Genomic DNA, 26,141 nt, shown 5'->3' with positions numbered 1-26,141 from the left:
CCTATCAAGTACTGAGATTACAGGTGTATGCCACCATCTCCAGCTTATATCATAAAATCTGACGGTAGGCATGACTTTTTTTTTTTTTTTCGGTACTGGGGATGGAACCCAGCAGCATTCTACCTTCATAGCTACACCCCAGCCCTATTTTTTATTCTTTATTTGGAAACCGGGTCTCACTGACTTGTAAAGGGCCTCATTAAATAGCTGAGGCTGGCCGTGAACCCAGATCCTCCTGTCTCAGCCTCCTGAATGCTGGGATTACAAGCATACGCCATCACGCCCAGCTAGGGATGATATTTCTTAGTAAACAACTTTTGGCTAAGAATAAATGTTTACCTTAAGTCATAAAGCCAGAAATTTTGATAAGCAATCGTACTATACCAACACTTATTTTCACCCAGAAGCTTCAAGAAAGAACAAGCACTGCTATCTGATTTCAAAAAACCAGTCAGAGCCGGGTATGGTGGCGCACACTTGTAATCCCTGTGCTTGGGAGGCTGAGAGGAGGATCGCACAGGTTCAAAGCCAGCCTCAGCTACTTAGTGAGGCTCTCAGCAACTTAGTGAGACCCTGTTTCCAAATAAAATATAATATAGGTCTGGGAGTATAGCCCGGAGGTAGAAAAGTCCCTGGGTTCCACCCCCAGTACCACCAAAAAAAAAAAAAAAAAAAAAAAAAAAAATCAGAGAAGCCAGGCGTGGTGGCACATGCTTGTAACCCTAGCATTTGGGAGGCTGAGACAGGAGGATCACGATTTGAGGACAGCCTCAACCACTACTTAGTGAGGCCCTTTGAAACTCAGTGAGACCCTGTTTCAAAATAAAGAATAAAAAAATAGGGCTGGGGGTACAGCTTGGAGGTAGAATGCCCCTAGGTTCCATTCACAGTATCGCAAAAAAAAAAAAAAAAAAAAAAAAGAATAAAAAATGGGGCTGGAGGTATAGCTTGGAGGTAGAATGTCCCTGTGTTCCAATCCCAGCACCAAAAATAAATAAGTAAATAAATAAATAAATAAATACACCAGTGGGCAGGGAGCCTCTGTAATTACCACTGTCATCACTGTTGATGAGACCAAGAGCGAAACACAAGCACACACAGGTGGTCCCAGATCACCACTTACCATTTCAGAATAGGCTTTGTGGCAGACGGAAGCTTGGTAAGAATCGTCAATGTGCATCTTTTTCAGGAGCTGACCAGTTTTTACATTCCTTAGATACCAAAAATAAACAAGCTGATCACATTCTCTCAGCAAACTGGTTTCATATAATGTCTTTTATTCATCACAGCATCTTTTAGGAAGTGACAAGGGAAAACACTAACGGACACAGTATCTTGGGTTTTGCTTAGTCACAGATTTATTTAGTTAGTTAGTTAGTTATTTAGTTATTTTGGTGGTACTGGGGTGGAACCCAGAGGCTTTCTACCTCCGGGCTATACTCCCAGAACTATTTTTTTATACTTTATTTGGAAACAGGGTCTCACTAAGTTGCTGAGAGCCTCACTAAGCAGCTGAGGCTGGCTTCGAACCTGTGCGATCCTCCTGTCTCAGCCTCCCAAGCGCGGGGATTACAAGCGTGCGCCACCACGCCCGGCTTAGTCACAGATTTAGCTTAAAGTAGCGCTAGAGGTTAGCTTTACCAGTAGTTTAATTTGACAGTTTAGCCTTACATTGAATCTGCTACGTTGCTCGGGTAAATCGCTCCAAATTTCATGAAGAAAGCTTTCTAATATTTTACTTTGTATTGAAATTAAGCACATGATAACAGCACGATCATTAAGATTTTGTAGTACCTTTTTATGCCTAAATTTTCCATGGAAGACAATGGCTAGTAAACCAAAGCTGGCTGGATGAGACTCCCTAAAGCAGATGTATGTAACATTGCTAATATATGTTTATAGCAGAGCTGGACCAAGTTAGTGGAGAGAGAAGGGAAGATTGAGGGTAAAGACAGAAACAGGAAGAAGGGAGAAAGGAGGGTGCATATAAGGAAGAAGGCAAAGGAGAGGGCTGGGAGCCACTGCTGGGCTCTGTCATGGGTTCGCGACACTGGTGGCTGCTGTCACCTGACTCTCCTGATGACAGCCTTGCAGTTGGCTCGACATTGCCTCACGAGAGCCCCAGTCCTTTCTGCAGCATCCGTGACCCTTTGAGTCCGGTGCTGCAACACTGCATTGCCCGCTCACTGCTCGCTTTCCTGAACGGGGCCTCCAGCAGGAGAGACGATGCTTATCCCGGGCTCTAGGTCACCGCTCGAGCTGCCCCTTCCAAGGCCCTCCCACTACTGCCCAATTCCTGCCCATTCCTCGAGACGCAGGTTGTGCCCCAGCTCTTCCAAGCTGCAGGAAATCAATTTAGACTCCCATTTCTCCTGCTATCCCAAGCCAGTCATTTCCTCTCTTCTAATTCCCCGTCGTACTGTTCATATGCCTCAGTTCGTACTTAACATATGGCACAATAGGGTACAACAGGTTCACTCGATACATACATTCTTTGGCCAGGGATTGTGTATAAAAACCTGAAAAAAATAATGTATTTTGAGCCGGGCGTGGTGGCGCATGCTTGTAATCCCAGCATTCGGGAGGCTGAGACCAGAGCGGTTCGTGGACAGCCTCAGCTACTTAGTAAGGACCTCTGCAACTCAATGAGACCCGGTTTCAAAATAAAGAATGAAAAAATATGGCAGGGGCTGTAGCTTGGAGGTCGAATGTCCCTGGTTTCCATCCCCAGACCCACAAAAAATAAATAAACAAACAAATAAATAATAAATAAATAAATAAATATTTTCACATGCGCATGCCAAGTGTTCCTACAAGAGACACCAGAAGAGGTTTATCCCACTATAGAAGTTAGGATGTGCTTTGGATGCCAGGTGTGGTGACACATGCTTATAATCCCTGTACTTGGGAGGCAGACAGGAGGATTGCAGGTTTATGGCTAGTCTCAGTGACTTAGTGAGGCCCTTTTCAATTTAATGAGACCGTGTTTCAAAATAAAAGAATAAAATAGGGCTAGGGGTGTAGCTTGGAGGTAAAATGCCCCTGGGATCCATCCCCACTACCACAAGAAGAAAAAAAAGAGAAAAAAAAAGTCGTGTACTCTATAATTGCCTTTCCTCCAAATCCCAAAGCAAATGTCCAGTGTCCCAAATGTCCAAACCTCTATTACTCTGACCTTGTATGAACTGCAAAGGAATTGTACCATAACTGTACACTTTATACTATAAAGGAGTCTAATTTAGCTACTAGACTTAGGGGCCTTGAGACCAGAATTCATACCTGACTGATCTCTAGATCTCACAGAGAATGCTATGTAAGTGGAAACTCCAATATCTTTCGCTTGTTTGAAGGACAGTGCTTAGTGAACATAGCTTAACCAAGATAAAATTTAAATCTCGAGCAATAGTTTTAAAAAAGCCACTTGAACCTTGAGTATAACATGAGTTGCTTTAGACAGCAAAATAATCAAGAGTTAAATAAGGACATGAACGAGTATCATATATAATATGAAAGTATACAGAGCCCTAAAGATAAATGATGGCTGTTTGTAGATAGCATGACCAATACATACTTCAGCAATGCACTAAAACCAGATTTAAGATACAATACCTATCTATCTTCAAGAGCCAGAAGGGAGAAAACAATACAGAGGAGTAAGTGGTGAGAAACAAGAGCAATATAAATTTAGAGGGGGAAACATCAGTGAAGGCCAAGATGACAGTCCAGAACTCAAGGCAAATGTGGGTGAAGATACCCCTAAGGGTGTAACCTGTAAGGAAAGCCAAGTATAAGGATCTCGCCCAACCTCAAATTTCTTTGGTGGTCTATATTATATGAAATATGAAATGCCAAATAACTACTCTTAGAAAAAGGTCAAACTGAGCCGAGTGTGGTGGCACACATCTGTAATTCTAGTATATGGGAGGCTGAGACAGGAGTAAGCAGGTTTGAGGCCAGCCTCGGCACCTTAGCAATATTCTTAGCAACTTAGGGAGACCCTGTTTCAAAACCAAAAAAGGAGTGTAGCTCAATCTCCAGTACCAAAAAGAAAAGGGAGAAAGAAAGAAAAAGGGCAGAACTGATGGAGGGGAGGAAAGAAAGGAGTATAGCATAGCTGGGGAGGACATTTTTTTGTAACAAAGCAGTGGAAGTTGAAGACAAAGAAAAACAAATATGGGGCCGGGGAGATAGCTCAGCTCAGCGGTAGAGTGCTTGCCTAACATGTGCAAGGCCCTGGGTTCAATCCTAAGGAAGGAAGGAAAAAAGAAAGAATGAAGGAAGGAAGGAAGGAAGGAAAAAAGATGACATGGATATTGAACACTGACTAATGGGCAAGGAGACCTTATAGTCCCAAAGCCAAATAATGAAGGTTTGGACTATAAATAAAGAAGAAATAATAGAAAGGTAACTTATGGAAAGAATATTCTTTTTGAATAAGACTGCACAGAAACCCTGGGGAATGCACCCAAAATGGGTAACTGCTGTCCTAGACAGGAGGCTGTATGAAAATAGTATCACTTGACAGACTAGAACGAAGGTAAGTCTCAGAGGCTCCCCAGTGGGGAGGGGGGCAAAGCGCCTCTCAGATGTCAGGCGTTTGTAGCTTATTCCTAGAGGGTTGAGGTCAGATCGTATAATATACGCTAGCTTAACAATTTTGCATGACCTTGTTTCAAAAAATACCAATCCTCCCCCCCCTCAAAAACCCCTATAAGCCTAAAATAGTCTACTCAAACTGATCTTTTTCACCATGTCTAAATGAATATATTCTTTGTAAAATACGCATTTAGCATCTAATAGTAAAAAAATTAAAAACCACAATCATATTTCTATATAGTCTCTGATCTTCACAACTCTGTAAACTTAGAGGTCGTCTCATATATAGATGAGGAAACTGAAGACCTAGAGGGAAAGCTTACCAGATGACAATGTTGTTCATAATAGTGGTGCCAAGCAGAGCTTCCTGCATTCCTTGGACCTCACCAAAAGCTAGTACAGTCTCTTCAGGGGACATCAAAAACTGTTTTTCTTTGCTTCTGCATTTAAAACAATATTAAAAACTGATACTCAGAAAAGACATTTCTAAGTAGCCTCTCTACATATTATTGAACTACACATAATAAAAGTTAACCTAATCCCAGAAGAAAATTTAAAGCAGAAAACATATATATTCTCTACTTCTAAAAATGAACACTTATCGCTTATATTATCTACTAGGTCACGTTGCAAGGTCCTCAAACTAATCAAATGCAATGTTAAACTCCAACTTTCTCTTTTATTTTCTTTTTGTGGCTCTAGGGATTGAATCCAGGGGCATTCTACCTCTGAGGTCCATCCCCAGCCCTATTTTATTTTTATTTTGAAACAGGGTGTCACTAGTTTGGTGAGAGTCTCACTCTTTTCTAACCTGTTCTCACACCGGTGATCCTCTGGTCTCAGCCTCCTGAGTCCTGGGCTCACAGGCGCGCACCCCCAGGCCTGCTTCCCGCTCTCTCTACACTTCGTGTCTTTCACATTCCTATCTCAACAACTGTCTACCCATCTACCCGGTGAGCAACACTGAAACCTGGGTATCCTCGTCTCCTTCCTTTCAATCCCGTCAGTCATCACATCTCAGGGACTTTGTCGTCTCATTTCTCACAAATTTGCTTCTTCCCAACTCCACTAATACTTTAATTCAAAAAGATAATTATTTAATACTGTTTAATACTAATTTAAGCAGATAATTATTTATCTCTTGCCTAGATTGCTGCAACAGTCTATAAAATAAATAAACAAGGCCCCTGGCCTCTGTTATCAGAAAAGACAAACAGTAATAATAATAATAAATTATAACAGGCTGGGAGAATAGCTCAGGGGTAAGAGAATATGGTCAGCCTGGAGGAGGTCCAGGGTTTAATCCTCACCACCAAACAAACAAAAAAGTATTAACAAGGCTATGATAGACAGGGAAAGTGCTAAATTCAGTCTGCATATTAAATTTAAGGCGTCATAAAATGTCTAAAAATTAGGCAAGCAGGCCAAGATGAGAAAGAGCTCAGGAGCTTAGGGCTAGAAAAGTCTGTCTGCAAGGAGTCAGCACCTGGGTATTACTGAAGCAAGGGACACCAGGTGTGTTGGTTGGATGAGGGAAAGGGCTAGGACTTTGAGGTGTGTGTGTGTGTGTGTGTGTGTGTGTGTGTGTGTGTGTGTGTGTTTTTGCTGGCAATTGAACCCAGGTCCTTACCCATGCTGAGCAGACACTTTAGCAGAGTTAAATCCCCACTCACTCCAACTTTGAGATACTTATATATTAAGGACCCACTGAGATGTCAAAGAAGGCTGACAAAGAACACACCTATTTGCTGGGCCCTCCACTCTGCTGACTTCTTTTCTGCACAACCGGCTTCCATTTCTCCACCTTGCTTCAAGGCTACCATCTAGTGTGGAGGCAGCGCCTGCTCTCCCCCACATACAGCCAGAAAAGCAACATCCTAGTCACCCCACTTCTCTGAACCTGTGACAAAAGCTTGTTGATCTAAGAGTTAAATCAACCCCTGCTTTTCTTACCCTCCATCTCCTGCAAAGGTTATGACCTCTACTTGTTGATCACACAGGGTCCCACTGCTACTAACCAGCCTCCTCTTTGTCAGGCCAAGCACAGCTTTGATATTTCCAGATTTCAGCAGTACTTGCTTTTCTTTTTCATCATCAGAGGAACAAAGCAACGCCCTAAGGAAAAATGGGGAGAAGTCAGGAGTACACCTTTAACATTAATGTGCTGAGTGCAAATTTCAAATGGGAACTTCAGTCAGTTATGTTGTTCACTGATTTCTTTTCAAACAAATCCCTCTATAAATCTAAATTCAAACTCTTTCAAAACTCAAGCCTAGAGCTGGGCGTGGTGGCACACACTTGTAATCCCAGCATTCGGGAGGCTAAGACAGGAGGATCGTGGTTCATGGCCGGCCTCAGCTACTCAGTGAGGCCCTTTGCAACTCAGTGAGACCCTGTTTCAAAATAAAGAATAACCGGGCGTGGTGGCGCACGCTTGTAATCCCCACACTTGGGAGGCTGAGACAGGAGGATCGCATGGGTTCGAAGCCAGCCTCAGCTACTTAGTGAGGCTTTCTGCAACTTACGGAGACCCTGTTTCCAAATAAAATATAAAAAAGGTCTGGGAGTATAGCCCAGAGATAGAAAGCCTCTGGGTTCCACCCCCAGTACCACCAAAAAATAAAAAAATAAAAAAATAAAAAATAAAATAAAACAAAGAATAAAAAATAGGGCTGTGGTGTAGCTTGGAGATAGAATGCCCCTGGGTTCCATCCCTAGTACCGCAAAAACAAAACAAAACAAAACAAAACAAAAAAACCTCAAGCCTAGAGATGAGCACAGTGGTACACACCTCTAATCCCAGATACTCAGAAGGCTGAGGCAGGAGGATGAAAAGTTTAAGGCCAGTCTGAGCCCCATATAGCAAGACCCCATCTAGGGAAAAAAAAAAACCTAGACTTTGGCCTGAGTGAGCCTCAACCTGCATTCAAAACAAGCTGACAGAGGCAAAGATAAGTGAAAAAAGTAATAAACACATCACCTTGGGGATTACATACCTGATTTCTCTGATTTCCAAATTTCCCAAAGCTATGCACACTAGATTATGAACATCAGGCACTGGAACTATTTGTAACACTGGAACCTAAATAAAACAAAGCAGTCCAAAATTATATTTGACTATTTTACCTCAATCTAAATTTTCCAAAATTTATCAGACTTTTGTATTCTCAATGTACCAATTGTTCCCAACATTTGAATAAATGTTAGAAGGTTCAGAAAACAATGTTTTTGTAAGATGTATATCCAAATAAGCTATATTTGTATTTAGTTAGCATGTATCTTTAACTTTTTTTGATAGGTCTTTCTGTATTGTCCAGGCTGGTTATGATCTTCTGAGCTCAAGTGATCCTCCTGCCTTAGCCTCCTGAGAGGCTGGAACTACAGGCATACACCACCTCACCCAGAAAATTAGCTTTTATCTAATGTAATTATACATTTTGTGTGTGTGGTACTGGGATTAAACCCAGGGTGGGTTTTATCTCTGAACTACCCCAGCCCTATTTTATTTAATTAATTAATTATTTATTCATTTATTTTTGTGGTACTGGGAATTGAACCCAGGGGCATTCTCCTTCCAAGCTACACCAGCAGGCCTATTTTATTTTTATTTGGAAACAAGGTTTTGCTAGGTTGACTAGAGTCTTGCTACTTGCTAAGACTGTCCTTGACACTACAACCTCTGGGCTCAGCCTTCCAATCACTAGATTACAAGCATGTGTCACTTGCCTGGTTTTATTTTATATTTTGAGACAGGGTCTCACTAAGTTACCCTGCACTGGTCTTCTTCAGCCTTCCAAGCTCTGGGATTAAAGGTATGCACCACATGTCCAGCCCTAATTTATGCTTTTATTTTGTGCTACAAGGAATTTAAATGAGGTGCTATCTATCTCAAAGCTATACCCCAAGTCCTATTTTATTTTTTAGTTTGAAACACAGTCTCACGAAGTTGCTGCATGCTGGCCTTAAACCTGTGATCCTCCTGTTTTAGCCTCTTAAGTACTAGAAAATCAGGTGTAAACCACCATGCCCAGCTTACAATTTACACTTCTTTTTTTGGTGGTACTGGGAAGGTAGTGAGGATTGAACTCAGAGGCACTCTACTTCTGAGCTATGCCTCCAGCCCTATTTTATTTTATTTTATTTTATCTTATTTTATTGTGGTACTGGGGTTCCTGGGAACCCTTCTACCTCTGGGCTACACTCCCAGACCTATTTTTTATATTTTTATTTGGAAATAGGGTCTCCTAATCCAGCAAGGCTGGCTATGGACCTGCACAATCCTCCTGTTTCCGCCTCCCAAGCACGGGGATTACAAGTGTGCGCCACCACGCCCAGCTTATTCTTTATTTTGGATGAGGGTGTCACTAAGTTGCTGAGGCTGGGCATGAACCTGCGATCCTCCTGTCTCAGCCTCCCAAATCCTGGTATTACTAGCATGCCCAGCTTGCAATTTATACTTCTAACAACAGGGAGATACAAGTGAATAAAGAGAGCATTATGTGGCCATTTAAAATTATGTTTATCTCAACTATTTAGACTATACCAGGAGGATCACTTGAGTTCAGGAGTTTGGGATCACCCTGGGGAATAGGTTAGTCATATCCTCATCTCTTAAAAAAAGAAAAAAATATATATGCTTAGGGGCTGGAGGTATAGCTAAGTGGTAGAGCATGTGCTTAGCATGTACAAGGTTCTGGGGTTCAATTCCCAGCACCGAAATAAATAAATGGTATGTTTATTCACTGAAAAAATATTACATACTTCTATGCACAGCAATGAAAACTATGAGTATAGTGGAGATCAAGAATGAAGTCTAAACCAATACAAAGAATATACAGGGAAAGCTGGGCATGGTGGTGCACACCTGTATCCCAGTACTTGGGAGGCTGAGATAGAATTTCAGGTTGGTGACCAGACTCTGCAACTTAAGTGAGACTCTTAGCAACCTAGCAAGATTCCGTTTCAAAATGAAAAATAAAAAGGTCTTGGGGTTGAGCCAGGCGTGATGGTGCACACTTGTAGTCCCAGTACTTGGGAAGGGGAGAGAGCCTGGTTTGCAGCCAGCCTCAACTACATAGTGAGGCCCTCTGCAACTTAGTGAGACCCTACTTCAAAATAAAGAATAAAAGCCAGGCATGGTGGTGCATGCTTGTAATCCCAGCATTCAGAAGGCTGAGACCGAATTACGGTTCGCAGACAGCCTCAGCTATTTAGTGAAGCCCTTGGTAAGTTAGTGAGAACCTGTTTCAAAATAAAGAATAAAAAATAGGGGCAGGGAGTATAGCTCAGAGGTCAAATGCCACTGGGTTCCATTCCCAGACATGCAAAAAAAAAAAAAAAAAAGAATAAAAATAATCAGGCTGGGATGTAGCTCAGAGGTAGAATGCCTCTGGGTTCAATCCCCAGTATGAAGAAGAAGAAGAAAGAAAAGAGAAGAAAGAAGAAAAAAGAAAGAAGAAGAAATACAAACAAGAAAAAATGTTTACATGGTGAGTGAGAAAAGACAGATTTTAAAATTTTAAGCACTCTAGATTATAACCATGTAAGATATGTGTGAAGGTAGACAAAGACTACAAAGGAAGCAGAGATAATATTTTAGAGAAAGGTGGGGAGTATAGGTATAAGCAACTTAGATGTCAGAATAGACATGAAATTCCAAACTCCATCTCTGGAGAAGCATGCAATAAGCACAATGTTAATGGTACTTAGACAGATGCTCACTATACTTTCCCATAAGTTGGAAAATTTTCCTAATAAAATGCTGGAAAATAAACCTATCTCTCTTTTCTTTTTTGTGGTACTGAGGATTGAACCCAGGGGAGTTCTACCACTGAATTACATCCCCAGCTCTATTTTTTTTTTTTTTTTTGGTGGTCCTGGAGGTGGAACCCAGAGGCTTTCTACCTCTGGGCTATATTCCCAGACCAATTTTCTATTTTGTTTGGAAACAGGGTCTCACTAAGTTGCTGAGAGCCTCACTAAGTAGCTAAGGCTGGCTTCGAACCTGTGCGATCCTCCTGTCTCAGCCTCCCAAGCACAGGGATTACAAGCATGCGCCACCACGCCTGGCTATTTTTTTTTTAAATTCTGAAATAGAGTCTAAGTTTCTACACATTCATTTCAAACTTGAGATCATTATGTCTCAGCCTCCCATATATTGGGATTACAGATGTATATCACCCACACCCATCTACTTACTACCTCTCTTCCCTCAAGCATGGTCACAGATCCCAATTTTACTAAGCCCTCCGTGTATATTAGCATATACATGACTGTAAAGATGTTTTTCAGCTCTAAGTTGTTTTTGAGGAGTTGGGTTCCAACCCAGGGCCTCGTAAACATACTACGTATGCACTCTACCATCCATCCCCAGCCCCCTTTGCTCTAAGATGTTGACTTACCTCTGAAAAGTGCCAGGTATAAACTTTTTCCCACTGCCACGTGTCCAGAGGTTTCCAAAGAGAAACTGCGTATTCACAAGCAGTTATGATACAAGGCTCTTTAAAACCAGCTCGTTCCCACAACATAGCACTCACATCCACGGAACAGGAACCAGAAGGATTCTGACCCAGAATGGCAACAACAGTTATGTTAAAGGGATACTTGAGGTCTGTTTTATGAAAAAATAAATACTCAAGGTGATGAATTACAAGGATTAAATAAAATATCAGGTAATAGAAATTAAAGTTTAGGATGTAACCCAGGGCCATTTGACCTCCGAGATACACCCCCTGCCATTTTTTTTTTTGAAACCAGGTCTCACTGAGTTGCGGAGGGCCTCACTAAGTACCTGAGGCTGTGAACTGCGATCCTCCGGTCTCAGTCTCCCGAATGCTGGGATTACAAGCATGAGCCACCATGCCTGGCTTTTTTGTTTTGTTTGTTGCTGGGGATTGAACCCATGAGCTTTCAACTTCTGAGTTACACACCAGCCCTAGTTTTGTTGTTGTTTTGAAACAGGGTCTCACTAAGTTGCAGAGAGCCTCATCAAGTTGCTGAGGCTGGCTACAAACCTGTCTCAGCTTCCCAAGTACTGAAATTAAAAGAGTGCACCACCATGCCTAGCTGAAATTGTTTTTATGCAGGTCAAAAGAGCCTTTATGGATCTTATGTAATGACATAAATTGCTTATACACATTTATATTATGATAGGCTTAAAACATATAGCTACAGAATAGGATAAATTTTGATTTAACCCACAAAAGTCATAATCCTTAAGAATTTGTCCATTTGAAGAGTAAACATTTGATGAACTACTCCTGGGTTGAAGAGGGAGTTAACAATAAAACCACATACAATATACTATCTCCAATTAGGACAAGCAGATTGAATCAGGCTGCATATTGAAACCTGAATGGCCAAAGTAGTATTTCCAGGAAGAATTCACAATCATAAAAGGATTTATGAGAAAACAAGAAATATTAAAATAAGATAAGCATGCAGCCCAAGAAGTTAGTTTTAAAAAAAGGCATAATTATAATAAAAGAACAAAATTAGGAACACTGAAAAACACTGGGCATGGTGGTGCACACTTGCAATCCTGGTACTTGGGTGGCTGAGACAGGAGGATTGCAGGTTTGTGGTCAGCCTCAGCAACTTAGTGAGCTGCTGTTTCAAAATAAAAAATTAGAGCTGAGGTTTAGCTCAGAGGTAGAATGCCCCTAAATTCAATCCCAGTAACACACACAAAAAACAACACTGAAAAATAGGAGGAAGTAGACCAATAAAATGAAAAACAGACCTCAATTAGTAATCAATACAACCAAAAACTAGTTTTTTGTGTGTCTTTTTTCCCCCCCTTTCAGTGGAACTGGGGATGGAACCCAGGGACGTTCTACCTCTGAGCTACACCCTCAGCCCCTTAGTGAGGCCCTCTACAACTTACTTATTATAGTAAGATCCTATTTCAAAATAAAGAATAAAAAATAGGGATGGGAGTGTATCTTGGAGGTAGAATGCACCTGGGCTCAATCCCCAGTACTGAGAAAAAAAAAAAAAAAAAAAGAATTCAAATCTGCTTACTAATGTATTTCATAGTACTACAGAAAAAGAAGCTATATGATCAAGTTCTTTTCAATTTTCTTATTAACTCATTAACTTTTCACATGTAAGATACAAGACACATACAAACAGAATATTCTTCTGACCTTTAACTTTGAAACCAACTGTAGGCTGCCTGGGTTTAAGCAAGCAGGAAGATCTGCAATTGCAGTCTGTGGAGACAAAAGTCACACCATCAATCCACACTTCACACACAAGGTCTGCCTGTATCGCTCGCTCATCAAAATATGTAGCTCATATGTTATCTCCTCTGATCATGACCACAAAGTTCCAAATGCAGCCGTTTTATTGATGACAAAGAGAATAGGACCCCCCCCATATTTTAAAAACACTTTTTAATTAACTTTAATTTCTCCAGAATGAACTTAATGTTTACAATTATGTCATGTCAAAGTAAACATGTCAAAACATTCATAAATACCGAAGGGCAATCAATGGTGTCCATATTCACTAAGACCTTTCATTTTTTCAGAGAAAATTTCATAAAGGAAATGACTGTACCTTTTCAACGACAGGTTTATGCAACTCCAGGCATGTATTTTCACAGAGCTGATTTTCTCTGTAAGCGAAAGACTCAGTGGGCCGAGGTGTTGTTGGGGGGCCAGAGTCACAGTCATAGGCAGGCTGTCCTCGCCCACCTGAGGTAGGCAGGCTGGTATCCGGTTTGGGTGGGCTGGCGGAACTTTTACATTGTTTACTATCACCAGAGAGCCTCACCGTGCCTTCAGACTGGGAAAGTTGAGGTGCACAGCAAGTTTGTCCAGCAACCTGGGCAGACACTTTCTCATCTTGTGCCTGGGAGCCAAAGGCTGGAGTGCTGCCTACGATGGGGAAAGTAGAACACAGGTCTGCGGCAGGTCTGTCAGCAGCATCCGACGGAGCAGTATTGAAAGGAGTAAAAAGTAACATGGATGAAGAAAGGCCCTTGTGTGGAGGCTGGCTGTTTAGGCTTGGTATTGGTGGATGTGCACTTCCTGGCAGAGGAGTGAGGTCCTCTTCCAAGTCCCCCACTTCTGCATCTATTTGTTTAGGAACCAGTTCCTCCAAAATAATACAGTTTCCCCCCTCGAGATGCCTATCTCCATTCGTTTTTGATTCAGGAGCCTCAACTGGTTTTTCTGAGCACGACTTTAGCTTTTCAAGCTTAAGAGGCCCAAAGTCTTCATCAGGCAACTGAAAGTCTGTGATGGTGAGAAAAGACAACAGCTGCTTTAAATTCAGCATTTCGTTCTTATGAAACAGAGCACTGAGAACATCCTCACCCAAGGCTAACTCGGCATTATTCCTGATAGGAAGGGAGCCCTCCTTTTGACAATGATCTTCCTTCCCTAAAATAAAAAAGTAATAATAGTTAAAGAAAAACCAACAACAAGAAGAGATATTAATACTGAACAAGAAAATAGTTTCCAAACTCAAAAATAGAAGAAAACTCTCATTACTTCTCCCATCTATACCCTTGAAACCTGAGTGAAGGGCTTAAAAAATGGTTGCAGGGCCGGGCATGCTGGTGCATGCCTGCAATCCCAGCTCCATGGCAGACTGAGAAAGGAGGATTGCCAAGTATGAGGCCAGCCTGGGCATTTTAGTGAGACCTGACTTGGGGGGGGGGGAATAGGGCTAGGTGTATAGATTAGAGGTGGAATGACCCTGGATTCGAACCCTAGTACCAGTCTCCCATACACAAGACTGGGACCAGTCCTGGCAGTTTAACTACTGACTTGCTGTGTAAAACCTCAGCCAAGCCTCCTTTTTCACTGTCCCTCTTAAGGGAATTAAGATAAAAAAACATCTAAAGCCCTTCCCGTCTCTAAAACTATGGTTCCAGCAGGCAACCAAAGGACAATCTACAAACTGCTAGTTCTTTTACAAAGGCAAATTTTCAAGCGAAAAGTAAAATTTATTGCTCTTAACTATTCAAAATATAGCTGCATTCAACAGATGAATGAATAAACAAACTCTGGTACACATATTCGTGAAATATTATTCAGTCATAAAAGGAATGAAGTAGCCAAGCATGAAGGTACATACTTGTAATCCCAGTACTTGGGAGGCTGAAACAAGAGGACCACAGGTTTGAGGACAGCCTCAGCAACTGGTGAGACTTTCATCACCTAGAGAGACCCTGGTTTAATAATCCCAGCGCTTGGGAGGCGGAGACAGGAGAATCGCGCAGGTTCTAAGTCAGCCGCACTGGCTTAAGAGACCCTGTTTCCAAATAAAAATAGAAAAAATAGCTCTGGGAGTGTAGCCTGGAGTTAGAACGGCTTCCAGGAACCCCAGTACCACAAAAATTGATTGATTAATTAATTAATTAATTAAACAAGAGCTGTAGCTTACAGGTAGAATGCTCCCAGGCTCAATCGCCAGCACCCCCTTCAAAAAAAATAAAATAAAAGGAGCCGGGCGTGGTGGCGCACACTTGTAATCTCCGCGCTTGGGAGGCGGAGACAGGAGGATTGCACAGGTTCGAAGCCAGTCTCAGCTATTTAGTGAGGCTCTCAGCAACTTAGTGGGACTCTGTTTCCAAATAAAATATAAAATAGGTCTGGGAGTATAGCCCAGAGGTAGAAAGCCTCTGGGTTCCACCCCTAGTACCACAAATAAATAAATAAATAAATAAACAAATAAATAAATAAATAAATAATAAAAGAAATGTAGCACTGATGCAGGCTACATCACGAATGCACCTTGAAACATTATGCTAAGGGAAAACAGCCAGACACAAAAGGTCACATATTCTATAATTCCATTTATCAGAAATATCCAGCATAGGTAACTCCTGAGATAGCATGCAGATTGGTGGCTGCTTGGGTCTGGGGGTTGGGAGAAGAGAAAACAGGAAGCAACTGCTTAATGGGTATAAGGTTTTCTTTTGGAGTGTTGAAAACGTTCTGGAACTAGAAATAGCAGTTGCAAAATACTGTAAATATGCAAAATGTCACTGAGTCATTCACTTAATTTAAAATAGTTAATTTCATATTATGTAAATGTCACCTCAAAAAATTTTAAAATGTAGCCTAGAAGACTATTTAAAACTATAAAAAAGAAGTTTTCAGGTTATTATTGGATTGCATACTTTTTATTTCTTTGCTTTTTTTTTTTTTTTTTTTTTTTGGCAGTTCTAGGGACGGAACCCAGGGACATTCTACCTCCTAGTTATACCCCCAGCCCTAGATTTTTTTTTTTTTTGCGGGACTGGGAATGGAACCCAGGGGCATTTGACCTCCACGCTACACCCCTCGCCCTATTTTTTTTATTTTGAAACAGGGTCTCATGAAGTTGTGGAGGGCCTAAGTAGCTGAGGCTGTCTGTGAACCTCAATTCTCTGGTCTCAGCCTCCTGAATTCTGGGATTACAAGCGTAGCCACCACGCCCGGCTTCCCAGCCTTATTTTTTATTTATTTTGTAACAGGGTCTCACTCAGTTGCAAAGGGCCTCACTAAGTAGCTGAGGCTGTCCTCGAACCTCAATCCTCCTGTCTCAGCCTCCCAAATGCTTGGATTACAAGCCTGTGCCAACACGCCCAGCTTCTTTGTATTCTTCTTGATTTAAAAGAAAATCATTTAAAAAGTGATGATTATGGGAACTGAACCCAGGGGCATTCTACTTTCAAGCTATACCCCTAGACCTTTTTACTTTTGTTTTTATTTATTTACCTATTTATTTATTTGCAGTACTAGAAAGAGAACCCAGGGGCATTCTACCTTTCAGCTATACTCCAACCTATTTTTTATTCTTAATTTGAAACAAGGTCTCACTATAATAAATAAGTTGTAAAGGGCCTCCCAAATTAGCTGAGACTGTCTGGGAACTGCCAACCTCCTGTCTCAACCTCCCAAATGCTGGATTATAAGCATGTGCCACCACACCCAGCTTTATTTTATTTTAATTTTGAAACAGGGGTTTGCCAAGTTGCTGAGGCAGGCCTTGAATCCGTGATCCTCCTACCTTATCCTCCCAAGTACTGGAATTATAGGTGTGTATGACCAAGGCCAGCTCATGGCTATTACCTTTAAATTAATTTAATAAATTACAGTTCACAGACCAAAGTTTACATCCAATGGTACAGAGCAATCTGTGTCCTCTCCTTTTGTATAAAGTTTTTGGGAACACAGCCCTACATACATACTGTCTGTGGCTGTTTGTGGCTGCTTTTACACCGCAGCTGAAGAGTTAAGACAAAGCAATAAGAACAGCATATTTTCTATCTGGCCTGTACAGGGTACTTGCTGGAGTTTTCTTTAAAGCTATGATGGAGCCGGGCGTGGTGGCGCACGCATGTAATCCCAGCACTTGGGAGGCTGAGACAGGAGGAGCACACAGGTTCGAAGCCAGCCTCAGCTACTTAGTGAGGCTCTCAGCAACTTAGTGAGACCCTGTTTCCAAATAAATTATATATATAAAAAAAATAGGCCTGGGGGTATAGCCTGGAGGTAGAAAGCCCCTGGGTTCCACCCCCTAGTACCACAAAATATAAATAAATAAATAAATAAATAAATAAAATAAAACCATGATGGATGACCCAAGTCTTGTGCTCAGTTTATCAGATATAATTAACTCCTGAGAAAATGAGTACAACACAACCTATCTTGCTTGCTATCCTCAAAAATTTTGTATCCCACACACTGCAGAGATTATATCAGATATTTTATACAATAAGTTGTTCAAGCCTTTAGATTATATGAGCACTTCTAAGAGTTTTTCAGTGGACTCTGACATTTCATTTTACTTCTAAACACTAAAACACTTCCATGCCAGGTGAGGTGGCGCATGCTTATAAAACCAGCATTCGGGAGGCTGAGACAGGAGGATCGCGGTTCGCGGACAGCCTCAGCTCCTTAGTGAGGCCCTTTGCAACTCAGTGAGACCCTTTTTCAAAATAAAAAATAAGCTGGGCGTGGTAGCGCACACTTGTAATCCCCGCGCTTGGGAGGCTGAGACGAGGATCGCGCTGGTTCGAAGCCAGCCTCAGCTATTTAGTGAGGCTCTCAGCAACTTAGTAAGACCCCCCCCCCGTTTTTTTTTGTTTTTTTTTTGGTGGTACTGGGGGTGGAATCCAGGGGCTTTTCTACCTCCGGACTATAACTCCCAGACCTATTTTATAATTTATTTGGAAACAGGGTCTCACTAAGTTGCTGAGAGCCTCACTCAGTAGCTGAGGCTGGCTTTGAACCTGCGCGATCCTCCTGTCTCAGCTTCCTAAGAGCGGGGATTACAAGCGTGTGCCACCACGCCCGGCTCCTTAGAACATTTTTTTTTTTTTTTTTTTTTTTTTAGTGGTACTGGGGGTGGAACCCAGAGGCTTTCTACCTCCAGGCTATACTCTCAGACCTATTTTATATTTTGGAAACAGGGTCTCACAGTTGCTGAGAGCCTTACTAAGTAGCTGAGGCTGGCTTTGAACATGCGTGATCCTCCTATCTCAGCCTCCCAAGCGCGGGGATTACAAGTGTGCGCCACCACGCCTGGCTAAGACCCTGTTCCTAATAAAATATTAAATAGGTATGGGAGTATATCCCAGAGGTAGAAAGCCTCTGGGTTCCACCCCCTGTGCCACCAAAAAATAAATAAATAGTAAATAATAATAATAATAAATAAATAATAAAAAATAGGGCTGGGATTGTAGCTTGAAGGTAGAATGCCCCTGGGTTCCATCCCCAGTACAGCAAAACAAAAAACACTTCCTATATTAGTAATGAAGATTATGTCCATGAAGCCGGGTGTGGTGGTACACACTTGTAACCCCAGCATTTGGGAAGCTGAAACAGGAGGATCTCTGACAGTCTCAGCTCCTTAGTGAAGCCTTTTGCGACTCAGTGAGACCCTATTTCAAAATAAAGAATAAAAAATAGAACTGGCCAGGCGTGGTGGCGCACGCTTGTAAATCCCAGTATTTGGGAGGCTGAGACAGGAGGATCACAGTTCACAGACAACATCAGCTACTTAGTGAGGTCCTTTGCAATTCAGTGAGACCCTGTTTCAAAATAAAGAATAAAAAAATAGGCTGGGGGTGTCACTCAGAGGTAGAATGCCCTTAGGTACCATTCCCAGTACTAAAAAAAAAAAAAAGATTATGCCCATGGATAAAGATTAAGATTGTGCTATACTTGAACAGATATTAGTTTTGGTAAGTACTCAATGTATTCAGTCTCACTTCTGTCAATCTCACTGATCCCATACTGCCAGGTTTCAATCTTGGCCTTGTCATTTTAATTAAATTAGTTAATGTCATTTTGGTTTCTTTGTGCCTCATCTTCCTGAAAGGGAAGATAAGAATAGATTCTACCTTATGGAGGGTCACTGTAATGATTCAGTGAGTTAGTATCGTTACAGCATTTAGAAAGCGCCAAGCTTGGGGGTACATGCCTGTAATCCCAGTACTGGGGAGGCTCGGACAAGAGGATTGCAGGTGTGAAGCCAGCCTCAGCAACTGAGTGAGGCTGTCAGCAACTTAGTGAGACCTTGTTTTTCTTTTCTTTTTTCTTTTTTTTTTTTTAATAGTCTGGGGGTGTAGCCTGGAGGAAGAATGCCCCTGGGTGCAATTCCCAGCAGCAGCACCACCACCACTACACACACACACACACACACACACACACACACACACACACACACACTAGTAGACACAAAGTTAACTATTATCTATCACCATTACCATCATCAAAGATGGCCTGTGTAATTTTACTCTTCTTACCATGAGTAATTGCTTTTTCATTCTGATGTCTGTGCAAGGTGATGTCTTCCTTGGACCTGTTAACACCCAAAGCACTGGAAGTTGGCAAAAGCAGATCGCCTTGATCTGGAGCCGGGGTGCAGTCTGGTTTTCTTTTTTCTCTGTGTTTTCTGGCAGACAGCCACACAGCAGCCTTCCTAGGACTGTCCTTATCTTCAGCAGGCCCAGTGGGAGAGCTGACTTCAGCTAATGAGAGAAGTTCCTGAGAAGAACTGTTTGAACTTGGTTGTTCTGTGCCTGAGTCCACCATCCTAATTTCAGTTTGGTCAGGTTTCTCAATGCAAAGGGTTACGTTTTTAGTTGCTTCCTTAGTTTTATTTCTAAACCCTTTCTTTTTGACACCCAAGTGACTTTGAATCACAGCTTCCAGAGCTACTTTCCTCTGGCCATTTGACATGCGACGTGTTGTTCTAACATAGTATTCTGCAGGAAACAGAAGGCCTTCAAGCACTGTGCAAGAATGCATTTCATTTTCTGTAGAAACAGGAGAGACCGCTTCTAGGCTAGGACTCTTACACTGGCTTAAAACCTCATTTTCCTGATTGTCTTCATTTCTACCATCAAGAGCATCACTAGGAGATTGTAAGGATTCCTCTGTGCAATTTTGTTCTAATTTTGGGGCTGTATTTGCTAATAAGTTATTATAAGTGAGTTCACGTACAGAACATGAATGATCTGCCTCTGAGGTAGGATTTCCAGGCAGCTGGTCAGTAGCACTGACAGCTTTATTTACTCCTGGGTTTTCTGTACAGACAGTCACTTTTCTGCCTCGTGCCTCTGCGTTTATGGATGAAGCAGGGCTAATGTTTCTAAGGCCCTGAATAACAAGTTCACAGTTACCTTTAGGAGACTTATGCTCAAGGTGCTCGCAATTACTGCTGTCTAATATAGTATGCAAAGTAGCTGTAGTGTCCCTGGAGAAATTATTTCCTCTAAAGGATGGATCAACAACGCTCTCTGGTTTAGCAGTCGATGGAATGAATACATACTCTCCACCAGTTTTCGTGACTGGCGATGGAGAGTCTGAAATTTCAGACTTACGAATCAAAAGGTGATTGACTTCACTTACTGGTGACCTAGGATTTTTGCAACTGGTTGCTCCTTGTTTCTTCAGTGTTTTTCCAGAGAGTGTGTGTGAATCAGTGTCAAAGAAACATTCTCTTTGGGAAACATACGCTCTCTTTAGTTGCTTCTTTCTTCTCCCTGACAGCTCACTCTGTCTATTCTCACCGCCAGGGCCACTGATCCCGTAGGAAAGATGTTCCTGGATGTCATCCGTTCTTTGAATATGCAATCCTTCTTCCAGACCATTTTCTGGATTACAGGACTTGCGCTGAGCATCAAGTGTCACAAGGGTATTTTCTGCAGTTTCCTTGTTAAGATGGTTATTGATTTGGAACTTGTCACAAGGAGAGCCTTCATTTTTAGGTTCTGAAGAGAAAAAATATATATACATATAAATGTAACTAGCCTTTTTCCTTTTAAGAAAATACTCTAAAGATTGCAGGTACATGGCAAGCTTCAGCAATTCAGTGAGGCTTTCACAACTCATCAATAAAAAGATAACCCAGGGCTGGGGAGGGAGCTGCGTTGGTAGAGTGCTTGCCTAGCATGCACAAAACCCTGGATTTGATCCCCGGCACCATACACACGGAAAAAACAACCTAATTAATAAGTAGGCAAAAGACTCAGATAAATATATTTTCAAAAAAGACATACATGTGGCTGATGTTTATCATCACTAGTCACTAAGAATTATATACTTAATATTACTAGTCTCCACGATTCAATGCCACATCATACCTAAAAGGATGGCTGTATTTATTTTTTTATTTTTATTTTTGTGGCACTAAGGATTGAACCCAGAGGCATTCTACCTCTGAGCTACATCCCAGCCCTATTTTACTTTTATTTTGAGACAGGGTCTCATTAGGTTGATGAAAATCTCACTATTTCCTGCGGCTGTCCTTTAACCTGTCCTGTCTCAGCCACTCAAGTACTGGGATTACTAGTGTACACCATCACGCCCAGCTCAGAATAGCTGTATTAAAAAAAAAAAAAAAAAAAAGGCTGGGTATGGTGGCACACGCTTGTAATCCCAGCACTTGGGAGGCCCACACAGGAGGATTACGCAGGTTCAAAGCCAGTTTTAGCTACTTAGTGAGGCTCTCAGCAACTTAGTGAGACCCTGTTTCCAAATAAAGTATAAAAATAGGTCTGGGAGTATAGGCCAGAGGTAGAAAGCCCCAGAGTTCCATGCCCAGTAACACACACACACACACACACACCCCAAAAACAAAAAATAGGAAATCACAATGTTGGTCAGGACAGAGAAAAATTAGAACCTTGTATTTTGCTGATTGGAATATAAAACTATACAGCTGCTGGGGAAAACAGTTTAACAGTTTCTCAAAAAGTTAAACAGAATTACCATATGATGCAGTAAGTCTGCTCCTAGGTGAGCTCCCAAGAGAATAAAAAACATATACGGCCAGGTATGGTGTCACACACCTGTAATACCAGTACTTGGGAGGCTGAGACAAGAGGATTGATTGAAGCCTCAGCAATTTAATGAGGCCCTCAGCAACCTAGTGAGACTGCTTCAAAACAAAAAATAGGCCAGGTGTGGTGGTGCACACTTGTAATCCCAGCATTCAGGAGGGAGGATGGCTGACAGCCTCAGCTACCTTGCCTTAGCAAGGCCCTTCACAACTCAGTGAGACTTTGTTTCAAAAATAAAAAGAGTAGCCCAGTGTGGGTGTGGTGAATTTGTAATCCCAGAACTTGGGAGGCTGAGACAGGAGAATTGCACATGTTCAAAGCCACAGGCTCAGCTACTTAGTGAGGCTCCCAGTAACTTAGTGAGACCCTGTTTCCAAATAAAGTATAAACTATAGGTCTGGGAATATAGTCCAGAGGTAGAAAAGCCCCTGGGTTCCACCCTCAGTACCACCAATAAATAAACAAATAAATAATAAAAAGACTAAAAAATAGGGCTGGGGCATAGCTCGGAGGTAGAATGCCCTTGGATTCCATCTCCAGTACCAAATAAATAAATAAATAAATAAATAAATAGACTAAAAAATAGGGCTGGGGGTGTAGCTTGGAGATAGAATGCCCCTGGGTTCCATCCTCGGTACCACAAAAATAAAATAAATAAATAAATAAATTTTAAAAGAAGGGATGGAAGCCGGGCGTGGTGGTGCACGCTTGTAATCCCAGCATTCGGGAAGCTGAGACCGGAGGATCGCGGTTCGTGGACAGCCTCAGCTACTTAGTAATGCCCCTGCAACTCAGTGAGACCCGATTTCAAAATAAAGAATAAAAAATAGGGCAGGAGGTTGAATAGCCCAGAGGTTGAATGCCCCTGGGTTCAATCCCCAGGCCCACAACAAAAACAAAACAAAACAAAACAAAAGGATGGGGGTCTAGCTAAGAGGCAGAATGCCCCTGTATTCAGTCCCCAGCGCCACAAAAAAGGAAAATAAATACACACAGAAATTTCTTTTAAAAGCAAATAAGTAGCCATCTATGGTGGCAGATGCCTGTAATCCCAGTGCTTGAGAGGCTAAGACTGGAGGATCACAGGTTCTAGGACAACCTCAGCAAGTAGTAAGATTCTCGTCAACCGAGCAAGACCCTGTTTCAAAAAGAAAAATAAAATACGACTGGGGGTATCGTTCAGAGGTAGAATGCCCCTGGTCTCAACCTCCAGTACTACAAAACAACAACAACAAAACAGCAACTAAGTAAAGAATCCAATTCAAATTATAATTTATTGAATTTTATGGCATATGAATTTTATGTAGATTTTAAAGTTTATTGTTCCTTAAATACTGACTGTGGAAAAAGAACACTAAATCTAACTGGGAAGTAAATAATAAAGCAAGTATAAGTAAACGGGTGAGATTTACCTGACTGGTTTAGCTGTGGTGAGATTTTCTGCTGGAGTGAGCAATCTTGTTCTGTTTTCTTAGAAGAATTTTTAACTTTCTCAGCTCTTTGGGCACGCTAGAGAAAACAAAAACAGCTCAAGATAGAAATTTCCTTTAGAGCTTTATTTTTGTCAAGAACTGTTTTTGGTTTGTGCAACACGTTGAGAGAAATCAATTTGCCTACCTGAAGGCGGGCCAGTGTCCTGCTGTATTCTCTTTTCAAGAATGCTAATTTTTCCTTCAACTGGAAGAAGAAAAACATCAAGAATGCTGAACAGGGGCAAGATGGAGTGAGCAGGGATACAGGGCCTATCAGACTGAGGATGCAGGGCTCCTCAGCAACAGTGGAGGGAGTGGCTCTGGGCCCCAGACCTCCTTTCAGTTCTCACAAAGCACCAACCTCTTTACTCAGGACCTTTGTATAAACTGGTCCTCTCACCTGGAGTATATCCTCCCTCGGCCAATTCCTACCCGTTTCTCAAGTCCCAGCTTAGATTCTTATTTTCTGGGGCCAACTTCTCCAAATCCAGGTTAGATATTCCATTCCTCCTCTATGTTTTCCTTAACATAGTATTTACTGTACCCCATCCCTGTGAGATCCACGAAGGTAGTAGATGTTATGTTCATCATTTAACAAATTAATCTTATGTCAGTTAATGGTCCAGGTAGCTCTAGTACCTAGAAAAATAACCGATACCCATGATGTGGATACCAGTAGAGTAGTATATAAAAAGAGGACACATCCAGAGCAGGGCGTGGTGGCGCACACTTGTAATTCCAACGGTTGGGAGGCTGACAGGAGGATCACACAGGTTCGAAGCCAGCCTCAGCTACTTAGTGAGGCTCTCAGCAACTTAGTGAGACCCTGTTTCCAAATAAAGTATAAAAAATAGGTCTAGGAGTATAGCCTGGGGTTAGAAGAGCCTCTGGGTTCCATCCCCAGTATCTCTCTCTCTCTCTCTCTCTCTCTCTCTCTCTCTCTCTCTCTCTCTCTCTCACACACACACACACACACACACACACACACACACACACAAAAGAGGGGGGGCATATCCAAACTACACAATATAGAACTGCAAAAAATAAGGTAGATAAATGTATCCTAACACAGATGTTAAAACTGAAGAGCTGGGTGTCATGGCTCAGGCTTGTAATGTCAGTACTTGGAAGGCTGAGACAGGAGGATTGCAAGTTCAAGGGCAGCCTCCATAAGTAAAGATACTCATCAACCTCACAAGACTGTTTCATAATAAAAATAAAGTAGGGCTGGGAGTTTAGCTCGGAGGTAGAAAGTCCCCTGGTTCAATCCCTAGTACCAACGAAAAAGAAGAAAATTAATAAGTATAAGAATAAAATAAGCCGGGTGTGGTGGTGCACACTTAAAATCCCAGCATTTGGGAGTCTGAGACAGTAGAATCACAGTTCGAGGACAGCCTCAGCTACTTAGTGATGCCCATTGCAATTCAGTGAGACCCTGTTTCAAAATAAAGAATAAAAGCCGGCATGGTGGCACACGCTTGTAATCCCCCGCTTGGGAGGCTGAGACCGGAGGATCGCGGTTCCTAGATAGCCTCAGCTACTTAGTGAGGCGCTCTGCAACAGACCCGGTTTCAAAATAAAGAAGAAAAAAGAAAAAAAATAGGGCAGGGGATGTAGCTCAGAGGTAAAATGCCCCTGGGTTCCATCCCCAGGCCCGCAAAAAAAAAAAAAAAAAAAAATTTCCGATCATACTGTTTATGAATATTACCCTCCCTGATAAACACATTGCTTTGGACGAGGAGTCTGGTATGTCTCCCCCTCCTCCCAAACACACAAAAGATCTTGAAGAACCAAAATATTAAACAGATTTACTTGAGAGGGTAGATGTGGGGTGGAAGAAATCAAGATTCAAAGTGTGGGTGGGACCAGGCATGGCAACGCTAGCCAGTAATCTCAGTACTTGGGAGGCTGAGGCAAGAGGACATCAGGTTCAAGGCCAACCTCTGCAAGCTAGCGAGATCCTGTTTAAAAATTAAAAATAAATTAAGGGCTGGGGGTGTAGCTTGGAGGCAGAATGTCCCTGGGTTCAATCCTTAGTACCCAAAATACCGAGTGTGAGAAGAGGAGGAAGGGTTTTTTCTTTTTTTGGTGGTACTGGGGATGGATCCCTTCTACCCCCGGGCTACACTCCCCGGCCTATTTTATATTTTATTTGGAAACAGGGTCTCTTAAACAAGGGAGGTTGGCTTCGAACCTGTGCGATTGAGGAGGAAGGGTTTGAACGGGGACTTCAATTTTATATATAGTTTTACATTTTGTACGTATGCATTGCTACTATAATGGAAATGTTTCTCAAAACGCCACCACGTGGGCGCCGGGCTAGTGTTCTCCCCTTCACTTCCTGTTCCCTCTCGGCTCCGACAGGAGGTTGGACCGGAGGCCACTGCAGCCCTCGGACCTCCGAGGGGACACAGCCAGGCCCCGAGTCCTGGGAGCAGGGTCAGAGTCCAGCGTCAGCCCTTCCACACCCGCGGCACCTTTTCTTTCTCCGCACAGCTCAGGGGCTTCCCGGGAAGTTCTTCCATCGGGCTGGAGGCCAGACGACAAGAGCAGACGTCGCCAGCCCAGGACCGGCGGACACAGGGTCCCAGTTTGACCTGGGTCCACGCAGCACCCCTGGAAGGAATCTGGGGAGCTCAAGGAGTTCCTCAGCTCGGCATCAGCTGGCCCCAGCGGGCCCCGCGCGCCATCAATTCCAGCCAATTAAAGCGCCCGCGCTGCCTGCGCACGCGCAACCGGGGATTGCCGAGCAGCGGCGAGGGGTCGCCTAGTGGAGCGCC

The 26,141-nt window shown here is 42.4% G+C and overlaps 2 protein-coding genes across 2 annotated transcripts in view; both read right to left on the bottom strand.

Moving 5' to 3' along the window:
- LOC308268818 (partner and localizer of BRCA2-like) overlaps positions 1–25,886 on the bottom strand; it is a gene marked incomplete at both ends in the record, with an annotated part of 33,084 nt that extends 7,198 nt beyond the window's left edge. The window contains 8 exons of the mRNA XM_080703923.1: positions 1,124–1,211; positions 4,920–5,036; positions 6,550–6,711; positions 7,593–7,678; positions 10,998–11,159; positions 12,744–12,809; positions 23,507–23,566; positions 25,839–25,886. Of these exons, the coding sequence (XP_080560049.1) occupies positions 1,124–1,211; positions 4,920–5,036; positions 6,550–6,711; positions 7,593–7,678; positions 10,998–11,159; positions 12,744–12,809; positions 23,507–23,566; positions 25,839–25,886 (789 nt within the window). The remainder of the gene's footprint in view (positions 1–1,123; positions 1,212–4,919; positions 5,037–6,549; positions 6,712–7,592; positions 7,679–10,997; positions 11,160–12,743; positions 12,810–23,506; positions 23,567–25,838) is intronic.
- On the bottom strand, positions 19,293–20,662 carry LOC308267898 (partner and localizer of BRCA2-like; the record flags this gene model as incomplete). Its single annotated transcript, XM_080702848.1, has 2 exons — positions 19,293–20,204; positions 20,603–20,662. The coding sequence occupies 2 exons, from the start codon at positions 20,660–20,662 to the stop codon at positions 19,293–19,295; spliced, it is 972 nt and encodes a 323-aa protein (XP_080558974.1).
- Positions 25,887–26,141: the final 255 nt, after the last annotated feature.

Source organism: Muscardinus avellanarius, assembly GCF_963383645.1.
Source record: "Muscardinus avellanarius genome assembly, chromosome: 10".
Lineage (NCBI taxonomy): Eukaryota > Metazoa > Chordata > Mammalia > Rodentia > Gliridae > Muscardinus > Muscardinus avellanarius.
This window is presented reverse-complemented; position numbering and strand designations above follow the sequence as displayed.